Source organism: Mytilus edulis, chromosome 2 (genome assembly GCF_963676685.1).
Source record: "Mytilus edulis chromosome 2, xbMytEdul2.2, whole genome shotgun sequence".
Classification (NCBI taxonomy): domain Eukaryota; kingdom Metazoa; phylum Mollusca; class Bivalvia; order Mytilida; family Mytilidae; genus Mytilus; species Mytilus edulis.
The window spans coordinates 78,515,353-78,534,846 of NC_092345.1; the positions used below are offsets into that span (position 1 = coordinate 78,515,353).

The window sequence follows — 19,494 nt, forward strand, 5'->3', positions numbered from 1 at the left end:
AAAAGTGCTTGTTATCACTGAATGGTAAAGATTGTTTTAATTTATAATTTATCAGATGGTAGTAAAAGTGAATATACCGGTACATTGTATATTGTATAAAACAATGATTTAAGTTGATTTAACTACTATTCTGGACAAAGAAAGATAACTCCAATTGAAAATTTCTTGCTATTGCGCAATATTGTGCAATACGTTATTTCATATTGCGCAATACTGTGCAATTGAAAATACTTGCTATTGCACAATACTGTGCAATTGAAGATTTCTTGCTATTGTGCAATACTGTGCAATCGAAAATTTCTTGCTATTGCACAATACTGTGCAATTGAAGATTTCTTGCTATGGCTGAATACTCTGCAATTGAAAATTTCTTTCTATTGCACAATACTTTAAATATAATAATTTTGGTTCCTGATTTGGTCCAACTTGAAAACTGGGCCCATAATCAACCAGATGCTCCGCAGGGCGCAGCTTTATACGACCACAGAGGTTGAACCCTGAACAGTTTGGGTAAGTATGATCACAACATTCAAGCTGGATTCAGCTCTAAATTTGGACTGTGATTAAATATTTTACACAGCATAGGTTTCTGACACAGAATGAATGGGGTCTAATGAACTTACAATTTTTGTTTTGCCTTTGAGCAATTCACTATGCTGTTGAATATCAATCCTCTCAAAAAAATTGAAGAAATTTTCTTTTTATTTATGAAATCTGAAATGAGAAAAATTGAACACCCCCCCCCCCCAATTTTTTTTTCACATCCCCCTTTCCCTTATTCCAAAACTGATCTCAATTCAAATTTCGAATGGCCCCTAGCAATAACTACTCATTTAAATACATCATAAAATATTAAAAAGTAAAAAAAGTGCTTGTTATCACTGAATGGTAAAGATTGTTTTAATTTATCAGTTGGTAGTAAAAGTGAATATACATTTTATATTGTATAAAACAATGATTTAAGTTGATTCAACTACTATTTTGGACAACGAAAGATAACTCCAATTGGAAATTTCTTGCTATTATACAATATTGTGCAATAAGATATTTCTTGCTATTGTGCAATACTGTGCAATTGAAAATACTTGCCATTGCACAATACTGTGCAATTGAAGATTTCTTGTTATTGCGCAATACTGTGCAATTGAAAATTTCTTGCTATTGCACAATACTGTGCAATTGAAGATTTCTTGCTATTGCTGAATACTGTGCTATTGCACAATACTTAATATAATAATTTTGGATCCTGATTTGGACCAACTTGAAAATTGGGCCCATAATCAAAAATCTAAGTACGTGTTTAGATTCAGCATATCAAAGAAGACCAAGAATTCAAGCTAAGTTTAATTTTGGACCCTTTAAGTAGACCAATTTGAAAACGGGACCAAAAATTAAGAATCTATACACAGTTAGAATCGGCATATCAAAGAACCCCAATTATTCAATTTTTGATGAAATTAAACAAAGTTTAATTTTGGACCCTGATTTGGACCAACTTTAAAACTGGGCCAATAATCAAAAATCTAAGTACTTTTTTAGATTCAGTATATCTAAGAACCCCAAGGATTCCATTTTTGTTAAAATCAAACTAAGTTTAATTTTGGACCCTTTGGACCTTAATGTAGACCAATTTGAAAACGGGACCAAAAATTAAGAATCTACATACACAATTAGATTCAGCATATCAAAGAATGCCAATTATTCAATTTTTGATGAGATCAAACAAAGTTTAATTTTGGACCCTTTTAGCCCCTTATTCCTAAACTGTTGGGACCAAAACTCCCAAAATCAATCCCAACCTTCCTTTTATGGTCATAAACCTTGTGTTTAAATTTCATAGATTTCTGTTTACTTATACTAAAGTTATGGTGCAAAAACCAAGAAAAATGCTTATTTGGGCCCTTTTTGGCCCCTAATTCCTAAACTGTTCAGACCTCAACTCCCAAAATCAATCCCAACCTTCCTTTTGTGGTCATAAACCTTGCGTTTAAATTTCATTGATTTCTATTTACTTATACTAAAGTTATTGTGCGAAAACCAAGAAATCTGCTTATTTGGGCCCTTTTTTGGCCCCTAATTCCTAAACAGTTGGAACCAAAACTCCATAAATCAATCCCAACCTTCCTTTTATGGTCATAAACCTTGTGTTCAAATTTCAATTTTTGTAGTCGTATAAAAACCAATTGAAATCAGTTCTATAGACAACTGCCAACAAAAGTTATGATGACAAAGTGGTACAAAAATGTCAACATGACCACCATCATACCACTTTAAATATTTGTGGTAGTAAAAACACTTCATTAAAATTGTGGGTTTACTTACACATTTATCACTATCAAAAACATAACAAAAGTGTTTGTTACAATCTGCTGACTTGGCAATAAATGTAAACATTCTTTTATCTGTTTTGTCATCAGCACAGTAAGATATTCGATGCAGTGGATAGGAATACTGAGTCATCTGAAACATAGAATTATAATTTACAATTACTTGATCTTTCAATATATGTCTACTTTATAAGATGTTACATGTATCTTTATAATGTATATCCCACCATTCAAACAAACACAATACTAGCAACATTCAATGTGATTGTACTATAAAATATATCACTAAGAAATTTACACCATTTTTTATCTCAAAAAGTTGTCACAATACTCAAGTTTAACTATCAAATTTTTATCAAATTAAGGAGTCAAGAGACAGCTCCTGAAAGTTGTCTCCCTTTCAATGCATCACTTTAATTTAGTGATGTGCTCCTAAAACTGTTGAAAAATAAATTTTCTTGACATACAAAGTCCAAAGTATCAAAGACTTTGAATCCACTATTTTCATATCACCATCTTTTGATACAATTTTTACAAGTATACAATTTTTAGAAAGGTCAAAGTACATTCCAGTACTCCATAGGAAGTAAATCAATGAAAAGAGTATACATAACTTGCATAGGACAGATTTCTTAAAAGAATTGACTAAAAATACTGGGATTTCTATAAAAACTGCCTTTTTCATGTTTTTCTGAGGAAATACTGCAGAATTTTCCTGAAGTTCAATGAAAATGAGAAAAAAAACACAGCATCTTTTTCTTCAGATATAGTTTAGTTAGTTTTAAACATATTTTATTGTTCAAAAATGACAAACAGATTAGACAAAAGTTTTTCAACTTAGTAGCGTCTTCTCCAATACATACATAAATATACACATGAATGAACATTACATATATCTGAAATTAACCAACTATTATTTTAGCATGAAGATATAAAAATAAATAACATATAAATTTTAAGAATAGAATAGATGGATATTTTCAACTTAATATAACTAATCGAATGCGCCTATTTTCAGAAGAATTAAAAACAAACACACTGAGCTGTATAAAATAAAATATGTTAGATTATGAGAAATGATAATCATTACATATGTTAGAAAACCCCAATTTATTATTATTTGAGGGTCAGTTAGGGGTCTTTAGAGGATGAAACACTTCTGATATACAAAATTATAAGTATGATATCTTTGTTCAGTTTTCTACTACAGATTCTAAAACTATATATTTATAAAATGAATTACCTTTGTTTTTGGGTCTTGTATAGTGACTCCATCAACAGATATTGTAAGTTCTACTTTAGGTGTTTTCTGTCCTTCTGCCTTCCTAATATGTTTATTGAACTATAAAAGAAAAGATAACCTCTTCACATACTCAAAAAAAACATACACTCTTAAAATTGACTGGAAATAATTACTAAATAATATGAGGTCCAAGATATCATTAATTTTAACAATATATGTAAGTTTCATTCATTGATTTTGATTGATTGGTGTTAAAAAACACTTTCAACACTAATTTGTAATCTTGTGCTGGTCAGTATTTTTGGTGCAGGAAGCCTGGAGCGAACCATCAACCTTTTGGAGGAAGAAAACTGACAATCCTTGTCACCTGCCATTTGTGCAGGATTAAAACCCACATCTTCAGTGTTGACTTAGCCACAGAGGCCCCAATATAAGTTTGAAGAAGATTGAACTTTAAAATTAATTTTATAAAACTAATTTTTACTAGGGTTACTAGAAGTTTTAGACTTTAAATATCAATTTTGGAGGAAATCAATCCATGAATACTGGTGTTAGTGTGTGATTTGTCAAAAAAATTCCTTTAAATGGAATAGTTAAAGTTCTGTAACTCTAGAAGCATTAGAAGAACAAACCTGTTGTCGATTTAAATGTAAAGTTCTGTCAAAGTTATATGAGAATTTAAGCAAATTTGAGGTTTCATACAAAGCGTTAATTTTTTGGACAGAAGGACCGACATGGCATACCATAATAATGCCATAATACAGGACATCCCATCTTTGATGAGCTTACAAATCAGATCTAAATTGGTAATGCACACCTCTGCCCCTACCCAAGGAAAAATAGCTATGTACTAATTGAAATGATTCTCTTTAAAAATAAAAATATTTATTATTATCACTACTACTATAGACTGGTACACATATTTTGTAGGGATATAAGACTTTACATTTCATTTTTGTTTAAAAATAAAAATAATCAATGTAATCCATATGTTGTCAATTGCCTCTATACAATTCAACTTCATTGTACAGCTCATGACTGGGCATCATTATTAACAAATAAAAAGTTTCTATTATCATGATTATAATTGTATTGTACCTGATGAAACACATTTTCCTGATAGAATCATAAAATTTTACAATGTCAGAAAATTGAAATCTACTTTATTGTGTAAGGTTAATTAATTTTCAGCCCATAGCCAAATCTCATGAACAGCTAACTTATCCTCAAAACATATGTAGGTCATTTTGTCCTAACCTATTTTGGTGGAATATAAACAATACCTTTCTCTTCCTGATTGAATCTCTAACAACTTCTGTACCTTTGGGCTGATCCACCTCCGTTTCTCCAAGAAACTGAAAAAAATAAAAAGTTGAAATATCTTAGTGCAAAAGTAGCTAATGTATAGATACATCCTATTAATTAAATGGAAATTTTTTTGCTGACATCAGTTTTTGGTATCCAATTTGCTAAAATCTACTGTACAACGGATAAAAATTGTAAAATTTATAGAATTCATTGTATTTTGCAGCAAACTCTGAGTTTGTAAGGCATACTCAGGCTAGCAGGTCAATTTTGTTGGGCTAGTAGTTCTTCCAACAGGGCTAGTAAAATCCTGCTACCAATTAGCCCTGGGCTAGTGAGCTATAACAAAATTTCTTAACCCCTGATATTGCACATTTTTGTTATATATTTCATATAAAATGATTTTTCTGAACTTATGTACATTGAAAGTTTTCCTCTTTTTGGTTGTATATCCAGTTGTTTGTCTGATTGGCTTTTTTCTGTTGGTCATTGTCAGATATTTTTTGTGTTGTCCTCTTGGAATTGTCTCCCCTTTCTGACATTATGTGTTTGCCTGATTAATACAATACCAAGCTGAAATCTGACAGGAGAGAGTTATCTCCCTTTACCATTGAACATTTTATAATAACATTCAAAAAGATAGGAACTTACATTTACATGACTTAGTTATTTTAATTCATAACAAACTCAAATACTGGTAAGTTAAAATACTGTTGCTACATAAATTAAGATAAAAGTGCAGTTCTTGAAATAAACTAATTTTCAAGCTCTTTCCATGACAGGGCATTGAAGCAAGAATGGAGCTCAATTCTCCCTTCTGAATGTAAATTTCTGAGGTGTTTTGTATGGTATATTAAACTTTAAATTCTAGATTTGTAATAATCAAAATTAAAACACACCCAATGGCAGTTATTTTATTCTTCTATTAACTATTTATCTAAACATCCCCAATTAGCCAAAAGTGTATATCTATAAAAACTGCATAATTATACAGAAATTCATAAGAAAAACAGTGGACAAAGGTTGAAGAAGAATGGAGAGGATATGCTGTTGTGAATTTCTTCATTATCTGAATACATATGTTAAATTTGCCCCTGGAAATCAATCTATCAATATAAATTTTGTGAAAAAAAAGGCTGATGTTATATAACATTTTAATGTTACATAAAAAAATTTATTTTGAGAGAAAAAAACACATATTTATGTTCAAGTTCAATATATACTTCATGCTGTCACATTAATTAATAGATTTTATTCCACAAGCATTCATGACCATATTTATCCTTTCCTGTATTATTTGCAGATGATTAGGATGATTATTACCTTGACATTATAAACTATATGTCCTCTTGTAAGAGCATCTGGTGGATGAACCCACTGTTTATTTGCTGAAATGTAAATATTGACATAAATGTTAAGATATCACTTATTTAAATGCTCATGTATACAAAACTTGTCATATCCTTATCACATTATAATGATTTATATAATAAAACAATTACTTAAACAAAAGAATTTTTATTGACAATAATTCATTTATATTATTGGGGCAATAATCATGATTTTAAAAAAAATCATATCAAACAATGGAAATAATAAATAAGACTTGATTTACTGGGGTAGATTTGCATGAATGGAGTACACTCTTAAAATAGTTCAAATACAATTGTACTACTTAATGTCAAAAACTATCATCATGGGTTAACCATATCATTACTTTTACTTAACAGACATGTTTCTACATATTCATATATGTCAAATGCATGAAATTTATCATGACACCATTATTTTTACATATTTTTAAACAAATATTAAGAAGATTAACTAAGATGTTCCTATCAATTTCAGCCTTAAGTAACCTTGTGCAGATAAAAGTTGGACAGTGAAATGACAGTCAAACTACATGTAATAACACTTTTACTGGATACAAAATTATAATTTTTTATGGGAAAAATGCACCACAACAATTACACAAATATATGCTGTATCAAGATAATATCCACAATAGGTTCTAAAGATCCTGTATCACTCACCTACATTTGTAGGTCTATGTGAATGCAGGTTTATAGATGTGAATCGTCAACACTGGAAACAGTCTCTCAAACATTGTACACTACATAAAAATTTATGACAAAACATTTGTTTTATTGACCTTGTATTAATGGTAATCATGTTTTCTGTTTATTTTTTCTCTACCTTCTTTAGTTTTTGCCAAAAACATAAAAGAGGAGGGGGAATCGAGGGCAACACTCCTAAAACATTCTACCAAATATTTTCAAGAAAACACCACTTATTTGTAGATTTTGTCTGACTGATATTTTTTGCTATTTAAAGTGTTTTTTATATCTTATATAGTTCAATAGGCAAACACTAAAAAAATGGTAAACATCCTCATTAAAGAGCAAAAAAAACTACAATAAAGAGTAGACAGGAAATTTTGGCCATTTTGACTTATAAGTAGATCTTGTCTTGATGATTATTTTCGTTATTTAAAGTGTCTCTCTATCAATAGTTGTTTTCAAGATAATACGTGTAGATAAAAGTGTCCAAAATTGCCATTAAAGAACAATATTCCCAGTAACAAGTTGACTGGCAATTTCAGCTGTTAGATTTATTTGTTAATCTCATATTGCTGATAATGTTTGCTTTTATAGTTTCTATCTATTAAAAATGCATAAAAATTGGTAAAATTGTCATTAAAGGGCAATAAGTCTAGTAAGAGGTTGTCTGGCCATATCTCTTCCTATTTGTAGATCTTGTTTTCCTGATCACTTTTGTTTTTAGAATTTCTCTTTTTCTATTATAGTCTCCTCCTAAAGAAAACTAGAGGCTCTCAAGAGCCTGTGTCACTCACCTCTGTCTATGTGCATATTAAACAAACAACACAGATGGATTCATTACAAAATTGTGTTTTGGTGTTGGTGATGTGTTTGTAGATCTTACTTCACTGAACAATCTTGCTGCTTAAAATTATCTCTTTCTATAAAGAACTTGGCCCTGAAGTGAGTGGAAAATATTTCCAAAATTTATGAAAATTGTTTAAAATTGACTATAAAGGGAAATAACTCCTTAAGGGGTCAATTGACCACTTTGGTCATGTTGACTTTTTTGTAGCTCTTACTTTGCTATACATTATTGCTGTTTACAGTTTATCTCTATCTTTAATAATATTTAAGATAATAACCAAAAGCTGCAAAATTTTCTTAAAATTACCAATTCAGGGGCAGCAATCCAACAACAAGTTGAACAATTGGTCTGAAAATTTCAGGGCAGATAGATCTTGACTTTATGAACAATTTTATCCACAGTAGATTTACTCTAAATGCTGTGGTTATAGAGATATGAGCCAAAAACTGCATTTTACCCTATGTACTATTTTTAGTACCCATCTTGTTTCATGGGCAGGGTCATTAGACACATTTTTTAAACTAGATACCCTAATGATGACTGGGACAAGTTTGGTTAAATTTGTTTTAGTAGTTTCAGAGGAGAAAATTTTTGTAAGATTACAAAAATTTACAAAAAAATGTTAAAAATTGACTATAAAGGGCAATAACTCCTTAAGGGGTCAACTGACCATTTTGGTCATGTTGACTAATTTGTAGATCTTACTTTGCTGTACATTATTGATGTTTACAGTTTATCTCTATCTATAATAGGATTCAAGATAATAACCAAAAACAACAAAATTTCCTTAAAATTACCAATTCTGGCGCAACAACCTAACAACAGGTTGTCCGATTCAACTGCAAATTAAAGGGCAGATAGATCTTGACCTGATTAACAATTCTACCATGTCAGATTTGCTGTAAATGCTTCGGTTTTAGAGTTACAAGCCAACATCTACATTTTTACTCTATGTTCTATTTTTAGCCATGGCGGCCATCTTGGTTGGTTGGCCGGATTGCCAGACACATTTTTAAAACTAAATACCCTAATAATTATTGTGGCTTAGTTTGGTAAAATTTGGTAGTTTCAGAGGACAATAAAATTGAGAATGGAAATGGGGAATGTGTCAAAGAGACAACAACCCGATCAAATAAAAAACAACAGCAGAGGGTCACCAACAGGTCTTCAATGTAGCGAGAAATTCCCGCACCCGGAGGCGTCCTTCAGCTGGCCCCTAAACAAATATATACTAGTCCAGTGATAATGAACGCCATACTAATTTCCAAATTGTACACAAGAAACTAAAATTAAAATAATACAAGACTAACAAAGGCCAGAGGCTCCTGACTTGGGACAGGCGCAAAAATGCGGCGGGGTTAAACATGTTTGTGAGATCTCAACCCTCCCCCTATACCTCTAACCAATGTAGAAAAGTAAACGCATAACAATATGCACATTAAAATTCAGTTCAAGAGAAGTCCGAGTCTGATGTCAGAAGATGTAACCAAAGAAAATAAACAAAATGACAATAATACATAAATAACAACAGACTACTAGCAGTTAACTGACATGCCAGCTCCAGACTTCAATTAAACTGACTGAAAGATTATGATTTCATCATATGAACATCAGGCACAATCCTTCCCGTTAGGGGTTTAGTATCATACCATCATAACATATATGAGAAGAACATAACCCGTGTCATGCCAACAACTGTTTTTAGAATAAATGTGTTTAGTTCCGATGCAAAGACCTTATCAGTGACTCAATATTAACGCCAAAATATGCAATCTTTAATGACTTGACAACAGTATCATAATTATATCCCTTCTTAATAAGTCTAAGTTTTTTTGTAAAAGTTTACTGACGACTGACGACAAACGCCAAGTGATGAGAAAAGATCACTTGGCCCTTTGGCCAGGTGAGCTAAAAATGAAGAAAAACAAAAGGGAAATGTGTCCATGGGACACAGACGGTCCCATGGACAATACTCCCTCTTGGATATAATGTCATAAAGGGACATAACTCAAGAACTGTAAAAGTGACACTACTAATACTTGATTTCAGTTGTGTGGTAATAAGCATTTGTGTATATATGTTTAATAACACATTTAAGTTGAGGCAAACTTAAGTTAGAAAAAAGAAAAAAACAATCCAGCAATTTTTCAATTTGTAAAGGGGCATAACACTAGAACGGTAAAAGCGATGCCACAAATATTTAAACTTGATCTGTGTTATGTGGTAATTAGAATTGTGCACACAAGTTTCATAACATTTGAGAATGGAAACAAAAAAATAGGTCCTGTAGTTTCAGAGGAGATGAGTTTTGTAAAAGTTAATGGATGACGGGGAAAGAAACCATTCTTATAATGAGAAATGTACCTGCTCTCATGTTTTCCTCAGGGGTACCAGTATATCCTGTTTCGGTTGTATTATCGTCCTCTGATAATCTGGAAACATTCAACAGTCCACCAGTACTGTGACTCTTTGCTCCTAATCCAACATGTATAAACTTTCTGGAACCAAAATTCCTGTTGGGTAAAAGAACAGTATTTTGTTTACTTTTAAAATAATCAGCAGCAACTTTAATATTAGCTACTGTATCCATCGTTTCAGATTACTGCGACACTCAATATCCTATTCAACACCAGAACTAGATTTTATCTTATCTAGACAACAAATATTTATAATTAGTATATGAGATCACATAACATTCATATCTAGTATATTATGTTTCATTCACAGTATTCAATAAACTAAACATGTGTTCCTATGTTAAATCACTATATTTCAAACATCAGTTTTCTGACTGCAGTATGGATATTTATTTTAATGTTTATCAAGCACTTTTAAGTACTACTGCAACGTGTCCAAGACAGACTTATCATTGAATGTCACACTTCCCCCTTTAATGAATCAATTTCCATTCATAAACGTATATCCATATATCCAACAGCAGTATAAGTGTCCTTGATTGTAATTTAGCTGAACTGCCACATCACAACCTACTTCAAATACACAAACAATTACACTATCAGGTAATCTGTCTTAATTATAGGTAATCCCAAAATTCTGCAACTCATTCATTTGTCAACAAAGTTTCCAATTTATATAAATCAAGCTTCTGTTCTGTCAACTTTGAAAAGCAGTTAATATATATCAGCCTTTTCCAAACTGGAAGTTATTTTTAATCCTGGCACAAAAATATCCTTGTAAGTAAAATAAACATACAGGTAAAGGTGAACAGTTGTCACAAGATTTTAAATTATCTCCCTGTTTTAAGAAGGAAATTATTCACCACTTAAATGTTTAAGCTTGTAGTTTTAAATATATATATTCTACAACTACATGTAAAGCAATGTATAGCCAGTATTTTAAAAGAATTTTAAGATCATTTATTTCTTGGTAATATTATCTAATATATTGTAGGACAGGATATCCTATTAAATACATGTTTTAACTTATAAAAATCTGTTTTTAATCCAATCTTTACAAAAACACAAATTGCTTATGTCATATGTACAAAGTCCTTTGGGTAGTATTTTTAAATTGTATTGATCTAAATTTATATCCACCTATTTATTTATAAACAAAAACAACAAATTTGGCAAAACTTTTTCATCTGATTTAAAATTGTATATTTATAAATATCCAGGTTCATGTATAACATTAACAGGTCAAATCCTCAGGTAAAAATACCTTTTGAATATTTCTGATTAAATTAAATTCTCTAATTTTAAGTGATTTATAAAAATGCTTTTAAAATAATGTAGATTGATTCAAGGATATAATATACAGAGATGTTATTTGACCATGCAAATAACCTCTGGGGTTATCTTTGATAGGAATATGTAAAGTTACACAACCACGTCACCACACTGTGCTAAATCAGCTGTTTAGATCTTGATATTAAAGTTTAAGGTGAATACACATAACATGTCACACACCATTGATTAATAGCCTTTAAATAGTATATGTGACTGGAATGTATAAAGAAATCCTTCAGTAACTTAATCAATTAACACTTTTACAACAAAAACAAATTTCATTTCTGTGATGCATTCAAAAAAAAGTATATGTCTGTAGGCATCCATTTGTCTATAATATAATACATTTGGCATATACATGTAGTTTGATTTAAATCTAAAAGACATCAAATCTTTCTCAATAAACCACATCAGATTTAATGTTTATATCATTAAGTACTTTAGAGGCTGTAATACCAGTAAGATATGTCACTTTAATGTTTTAACCAAAAATTAAATTGTATTTAGTTCTAGAAAGAATTCCTTAACCATGCAGTAATTAAATTTTCATTTTCTTCTATTTGTATAGGTGAATTCAAAGTAAAGCACAATATAAGTCAACTCTCTTTTCAAACTGAAATATAGGGACTGCAAGCATTTTAACCCAAAAAAAAAACCATAACTACATAATGAACATTATGAACAATTCAAAATCCTTAACCCTTTAACCCCCAATCCCGCCTGTAGGCGTGATGGCGACAACCATTCTTTGATGGCCTGTATGACCCTCCATACTTTTTTTGAACTGCCCCAGCTGAACTTTCATTATAGCAGGGACTTCAACCGAGCAGTTCATGGTCCATCAACTCTTCTCAGATGTCTGTTCATGAAAATATGGCACTTTGAAAGCCGTTTAAGAGTTCAAAATCGGAAAAACATGAAAAGTTGCCAAAATCAGGTGGGGGTGGGCATCTTTTGATGGCCATTATGTAACTTGAAGTAACTGTTGGTAAAAACTATCATCATATATGCATGCATAGGTGGTATAGGAACACAACGAGGTATAATATGGCCAATAGGAATCTAGTCTGTAAAATCTAGGTCACCGTTTTGTCAAAAATCCACAAAAACGGACATTCAGGCAGACCTGACTTGACAATAATAATTCCCAAGCAAGACACTGAAGTCCAATATACTCCCAGCTAGCATGAATGGACTACTGTAACTATAGGGTAATACTTGAATGACAAAAAAAACACAGTCTTGTCAGTGTTCACCTCTCAAGGTCGTTTTAAAATAGAAAAATAGACGGAAAATTACAATTTTTCACTGGGGGTGGGTTCAAACCCACAAGAAAATATTGCACCTCCCACCCTACCCCCCACCCATTACATCTGCCCCCAAATCCCAATAAGTAGTTTAATAGATGACCATCAGTTACAGCATCAGGAGTCTGCTCATTTGCATATAATTTGCATATGTTTGCAAATTTTGAAAGTGCCTGATTTTCCAAAATTGTCTTGGGGGCGAATGAGTTAAGCTGTTTGCAGAATTAGGTTAACCTCAAAAAGACAGCAAAATAACAATAAACTCTGTGCCGCTTAAAAAATGGACACTCTCTAACAGTAACATTCACAGTGGACTGGAAAAGACAATGTTCATTTATTTGTAACTAAAATAACAATTATGTGTGGTTAGAAGATTTCAACCGTGTTGTTTATTTGAAGATCTTGCCTTTCTGATATGTTATAATTTACTTAAGTTTCAATTTATCTAATAAAGTTTTTCAGATATTATACAAAAAGGCAAAAAAAAAAGGTAAAATCTTAATTAAAGAACAATAACTCCAATGATGTTACTTTTTATTAACTTTAAATTCAATCCACCCTTCATTTGTGGTACCGAACCTTGTAGTATAATTTCAATGAGATCCATCTACTTAATTATACTCAATTAAATATTTTGTGGTTGTATAAAAAGACTGACAACAATGACACATCCATTAGTATTCCATATATGACAATACAATAATAATCCTAGACTTGCTACATGTCCCTTCCTAATTCTTATTATTTTTTCAATTTTGCCCCTTTAATAATTTTACTGCTATAACTAGGAGATTACAATTATACTGACATCTGCAGGAGGAAGGGCAATCAGTAGGCTGGCACTTATCAGTAAACATATAAATTAGTAAGAGAGAAATATTAGAAAGGGAATTGTAGCAACCTTTCTCCAAGGGCAATCAGTAGGCTGGCACTTATCAGTAAACATATAAATTAGTAAGAGAGAAATATTAGAAAGGGAATTGTAGCAACCTTTCTCCAAGGGCAATCAGTAGGCTGGCACTTATCAGTAAACATATAAATTAGTAAGAGAGAAATATTAGAAAGGGAATTGTAGCAACCTTTCTCCAAGGGCAATCAGTAGGCTGGCACTTATCAGTAAACATATAAATTAGTAAGAGAGAAATATTAGAAAGGGAATTGTAGCAACCTTTCTCCAAGGGCAATCAGTAGGCTGGCACTTATCAGTAAACATATAAATTAGTAAGAGAGAAATATTAGAAAGGGAATTGTAGCAACCTTTCTCCAAGGGCAATCAGTAGGCTGGCACTTATCAGTAAACATATAAATTAGTAAGAGAGAAATATTAGAAAGGGAATTGTAGCAACCTTTCTCCAAGGGCAATCAGTAGGCTGGCACTTATCAGTAAACATATAAATTAGTAAGAGAGAAATATTAGAAAGGGAATTGTAGCAACCTTTCTCCAAGGGCAATCAGTAGGCTGGCACTTATCAGTAAACATATAAATTAGTAAGAGAGAAATATTAGAAAGGGAATTGTAGCAACCTTTCTCCAAGGGCAATCAGTAGGCTGGCACTTATCAGTAAACATATAAATTAGTAAGAGAGAAATATTAGAAAGGGAATTGTAGCAAGTCTATAATAATCCTTCTATAGACAATCTTGTGTAAAAGAGGGACGAAAGATACCAAAGGAACAGTCACACTCATAAATCTAAAACAAACTGACAACACCATGGCTAAAAATGAAAAAGACAAACAAACAACAGCACACACGACACAACATAGAAAACTAAAGAATAAACAACACAAACCCCACCAAAAACCTAGTGGTGATCTCAGGTGCTCAGGAAGGGTAAGCAGTCTATCCTGCTCCACATGTGGCACCCGTCGTGTTGCTTATGTGATAACAGATATTGTGATAGGATAAACTATTTTTCTTTTAGTATTACATATAATCACAAATTGCCATTAATACATTAATGTAATCTGTTGACTTGTAAAGAAATGAATATAGAATCTATAAACAATACCTTGAAGGAGGTTTGAAGTCCAATTTCTCTGTAAACTAATATGTATTTAGTTTTTAGAGAATAAAGTATCTAACCCATAAACTTGTAGTCAATGTAGTTGGACTTTATAATGTTGGTTACAATTTTAAAATATTTAAAATACTTCCTGAATCTGATTTGTATTCTAAAATATTCCAAAGTTCTCATCATTTACATAGAAAACCTGTACTTCATGAACTATAGGCTAAGCATATTCTATGTTATAGATGTCATTTACATGGCATACTTCTTTATAACATTGTTTTTTTCATTGAACAGTATTCACATCGTCATTGATGTTTGTATCTGAAGGTTGTAATATTAGTAATGAACAATAATTTGTAGGAGGTTTCAGGTGTAATATCTTAATGGAATCATATATTTTTGTCCTTTATATAAGCTCCAAAGTTTCACATTTATATATCAATGTATCTTATCAGAGTTTTGATTGATACTACTTTTGGGAAATTTAACAAATTACTTTTTGTAACAGTGTGCTTATTATTGCAAATCAACAACCTTGCATTTGAGTTACCGAATACATGACAAAATACAATGCTTGAATAGTGGTTAAATTAATGAAGTTGTATGATTTATTGATATGTCTTTTTATGAATATACAATGTATATACAAAGGAGGGGTCCTGATCCAGAAATCCAGAAATTCGATCGAAAATAGGAAATTCGAAATCCGTGCTTAAAAACAGCCGATCCAGAAGTCCCAATAGAGGTCCTACCCGCACCCCCTTTTACATGTGTTTCAATAAATGTCATTAATATTTACAGTGAATCTTTAAAACCTTTTTTTACATTTTCTAGATGTAAATTGTCTTTGCATGAATCCTATCTTAACTTACATAGCACACATCATCATCATCTGTGCATATCCTGATTAAATCTTTTTAAAATTATGTTGTTTTGGGAAACAGCTTTTCAAGGGCAATAACTCATATGAGGAATCTATTCAGTATTTTGTCCATTAGGACTTATTTGTAGTTCTTATTGTGCTGAACATTTTTTGTTGTATACATTTTTATCTTCATCTCTTACTGTTTCTGCAAAAAATGCAAAAAATATTGTTTCTTCAAGGGAGCAAATGTAAAGTAAACTGGAACAGATAAAACATCACAGTCGTTTACCTATTTATGCTGGAAAGTCTATTTCTGAGTGTTGTTGTTTTTTCTCCTGTAACTGGTAATATTTCATCCTGATCATCTCTGTGTGTTAATACCATTCTCAAATCTTCTCACTAGAGTTTATTCACTTTTATCAAACTTTTTCAAGGTATAATCAAATATGAATAAAGTCTCTTTAGATATTTCTACTCCATTCCCTCATCAGAATTTGAATATCTTATTATTTAGTATTCATTTAAAAATAGATTAACTGCATTTTAATGTCTCAATTTGTGCCATAATGTAACAAGTTATTCAATTCTTTGTGAAATGTCATAATACTTGTAAACAATTTGATGTTAATGAACTGTGAAAATGTTCTTCTTTAACTTCTAAAAAGTTCCAACTTTACTTATTATTCCATCAAAATATATCCCTCTAGCATAAATTATTTATATTGGTTTTCATAATTCTAATCGATTTGAAGTTTTTGTATTGAAGAATCAATAAAATAAGTCATAAAACACTTGATATTTTCACAGACTTTAAAACATTATATGATACGGAAGTCACAACAGTTTCTTCTATAATTCACAGATGCCTTGATTAACTAATCAACATACTTTCACATTGTTTTTTTAAATCTCAAGTTTCTTTGAAATCTATTACTCCATATAATGATTGTGGGTCCATGAAACACTAAACAAAAAGTCTAAGGAACTTAAATTAGGCTGATTCCAAAAGTGTTTGATCAGTTTGTTTTGAAAGGATGTATCTAATACCAGTGAATCAAAGCTGTATGTTCAATTTCTAGACAAAAACTTAATGAAATACGCATTCCTCTAATACAATCCCAATTGACCTTGTAAAAACTAAAAGGTTGAGGTAATGATCATATCTGGTACCAGGCCAAATTGTCTCCGTTAAATTGATGTAATCCTTTGTGGTTATAAGTGAAACTCCAACCTTGTCCTATCACTTTCTAATCTTAATTACATCATAGGGAAAATAAGTTAATTACTGAGCCATACAAACTTGTTTTATCTATGCAATATCACATGCAGACACTTAATAGCAGTCTTAATCTTTGTTGATATTTTATAAAAATTGGCAAAAAAAGGATGCTAAAACATGCATGTGCTTTAAAAAAATTTTGAAACACATCCAAATTAAAGCTGTTTTCAATTAAAGTTCCATGGCTATGTTTAAAATATTCAATGATCTTAACTAAAAATAGCATTTGTATATCATTTCAAACATCTTCTTCACTTTGTGAACTTCCAGGCAAATAAATCCTCATTAATAAGTATTAAAATGTTACAAAGTCCTACTGTTTCATAGGCAGCCTTGCAAGTTAACCAAGCTAAATATAAAGTTTCTATACTAATCTGTACAGTTCATGCCAAGTTTATCACTGTAACTGATGAATATACAAGGTAGAAGACATGTTACTATAATATATCCATATATCCCTTATTTGTTAAAAACTACACAAGTATCTGTGAAGTATATACTGAACATATATTCTTTATCACAAAATCTGATTTTATATTGAACTTAAAGGAGATGCCTGTAGCTGTCTCCGTCACAGATGACTAACTGACCATTAAAAATAAATAAATTCACTTTATTTTTTCCACACATTTTTACCTATCTTCATTTGATGATGGGGATCAAAGTAAAGGAAGTTAGGAGCCTGTGTTGCCCACCTTTTGGTCTTTCAATTTTGGGATAGATTTATATGCCATGTCTGTACAAAGAGTTTTATTGTGACTGTGTCAAATTTTTTAAGCAAGGGTCACCTGTGACCATGTAAAAGGCAAAACCAGTGAGAGATCCAGGGGTCAAATCTGACTTAAACAGTGTCAAAAGGTGTGTATGCACCATTGAACACAATCCCTAAGGGCCACTACATGCTGTATATTCGACCAGTAAGATATTGTTGATATATTGTACACAACCCTCTTTGCTAAGGGTCTATATGTTGCATATTCAACCTGTTAGATATCGTTTATAAAAGGAAAACAGGAAAAACAATAATATTCATCGGTACACAAAAATGCAAGAGATGGTTGAAATTCATCAAAGAGAATTGAATATAAAACTTTTATTCAAACTGTTTGGATAATAGCTGCTTGTTTTTCATCAAGTGGCAAATATTTCATAATTGAAAAGAAAGGACAATAAGTTAAGTATCCATCAACTTCATCTCAAAGTCAAAGTGATGCCTTAACTCAGACCTGATTGCAAGTTTAAGACAGCCTAGAGCACCAGTATGAGCAGAATTTATGCACAATGAGGTAAGTTAAAACCATAACTTCAATAGGAAAACGCAATCTGCATAGAGGATGAACTTGGGAAATGTAGTGCTACTGGGAAAAAAAGTACTCTGGATAGGCGCAGACATTTGGTCTTCGAGCAGGCAAGGGATGGGCAAGATTACTGACAAATGAAACTCTCAATTAAAATTAATACATTCTATTTTACCAGTACTATAAACTGATGAAAACATGCAGTTGTCTATTTTCATTTAAACTAGGTTTTATTTCATCAAACTGTTTTACTAAAGTAATCGAAATGTAATTGAAAAGTAATCGATGATTACCTCATAGTTTTTGCTGTAATCAGTTAAATTACAATTACATGTAATCAAAATTGTTGTTGATTACAGATTACTGTCAATTACTTGGAAAAATGGTTATCAATTACAATGGATTATGCTAACCTGGAGCAGGCCACTTATACCATTGTAGACCCCAAAAGAGTTATTGCAGGTGCAATGTATAGGGATTTTGGTCTTTGTCCTATAGACGGTATTGGATTTATCATCCCCATTATCTAACCTAGGCGATTGTTCTGACTTCCTTGTTACATTCATCTTTTTACACCAGTAAGCTATCAATACATTTAATAAATACATTACAAACTCAAATTATTTAACAAAAGAAACTACATATATTACCTTATATAACTAACAGGATCTAATGGTTGCAAACGAAAGACATAGAAAATAGCAGTATTTTAAAAACTTGTAGGAAAACCCAAACTTCTAATTATAGATATTAAAAGTGCTTTCAGGATATTCTCATCTAATGAAATTCAATACCACAATAATTTGAATGGAAACTAGTTCACCAAAAAAAATAAGGGTCACGCAAAGTTTTTCTTTACAACATGTTTATAAAACCACTGTTGTATAAGTATAATACATATTGAGGTTATACATGTCACAAGCAAATCAGGCTCTTAATGTTAACACCAGGCAGGCATGCTCAGGAATAGTTTCAATATACATGTAAATCAATGATGTCCCAGTTAGTAACGTTTCGTTTTATTGCGAACTAATTACGTATGAGCAAATGTACTTGATTATTATCATGAAAATTAGACACAGGACAATTTGGAGTGGATATTTCAAATCAAATCAAAATAAAAACAATATACACATTAAAACAAAGATATCATTATATTTGAAGTGTATAAATACTTCTTTTAAAATTGAAAAAATTACCA

At 31.2% G+C, this 19,494-nt stretch overlaps 1 protein-coding gene across 15 annotated transcripts in view; it reads right to left on the bottom strand.

Annotated features, from left to right (window-relative positions):
- LOC139513023 (PTB domain-containing engulfment adapter protein 1-like) overlaps positions 1-19,494 on the bottom strand; it is a 43,135-nt gene that overhangs the window by 10,505 nt on the left and 13,136 nt on the right. For 11 of the 15 annotated variants that reach the window (XM_071301089.1, XM_071301094.1, XM_071301099.1 and 8 more), the window contains 5 exons: positions 10,147-10,295; positions 6,199-6,263; positions 4,854-4,925; positions 3,571-3,669; positions 2,323-2,460 (listed from right to left, as the gene is read on the bottom strand). In XM_071301089.1, coding sequence (XP_071157190.1) covers positions 2,323-2,460; positions 3,571-3,669; positions 4,854-4,925; positions 6,199-6,263; positions 10,147-10,156 — 384 coding nt within the window. In that variant the 5' untranslated portion in view covers positions 10,157-10,295. Of the gene's footprint in view, positions 1-2,322; positions 2,461-3,570; positions 3,670-4,853; positions 4,926-6,198; positions 6,264-10,146; positions 10,296-16,005; positions 16,787-18,943; positions 19,011-19,494 lie in introns of those variants that run through there. The other 4 variants (XM_071301097.1, XM_071301103.1, XM_071301087.1 and 1 more) reach the window with 4 other exon arrangements.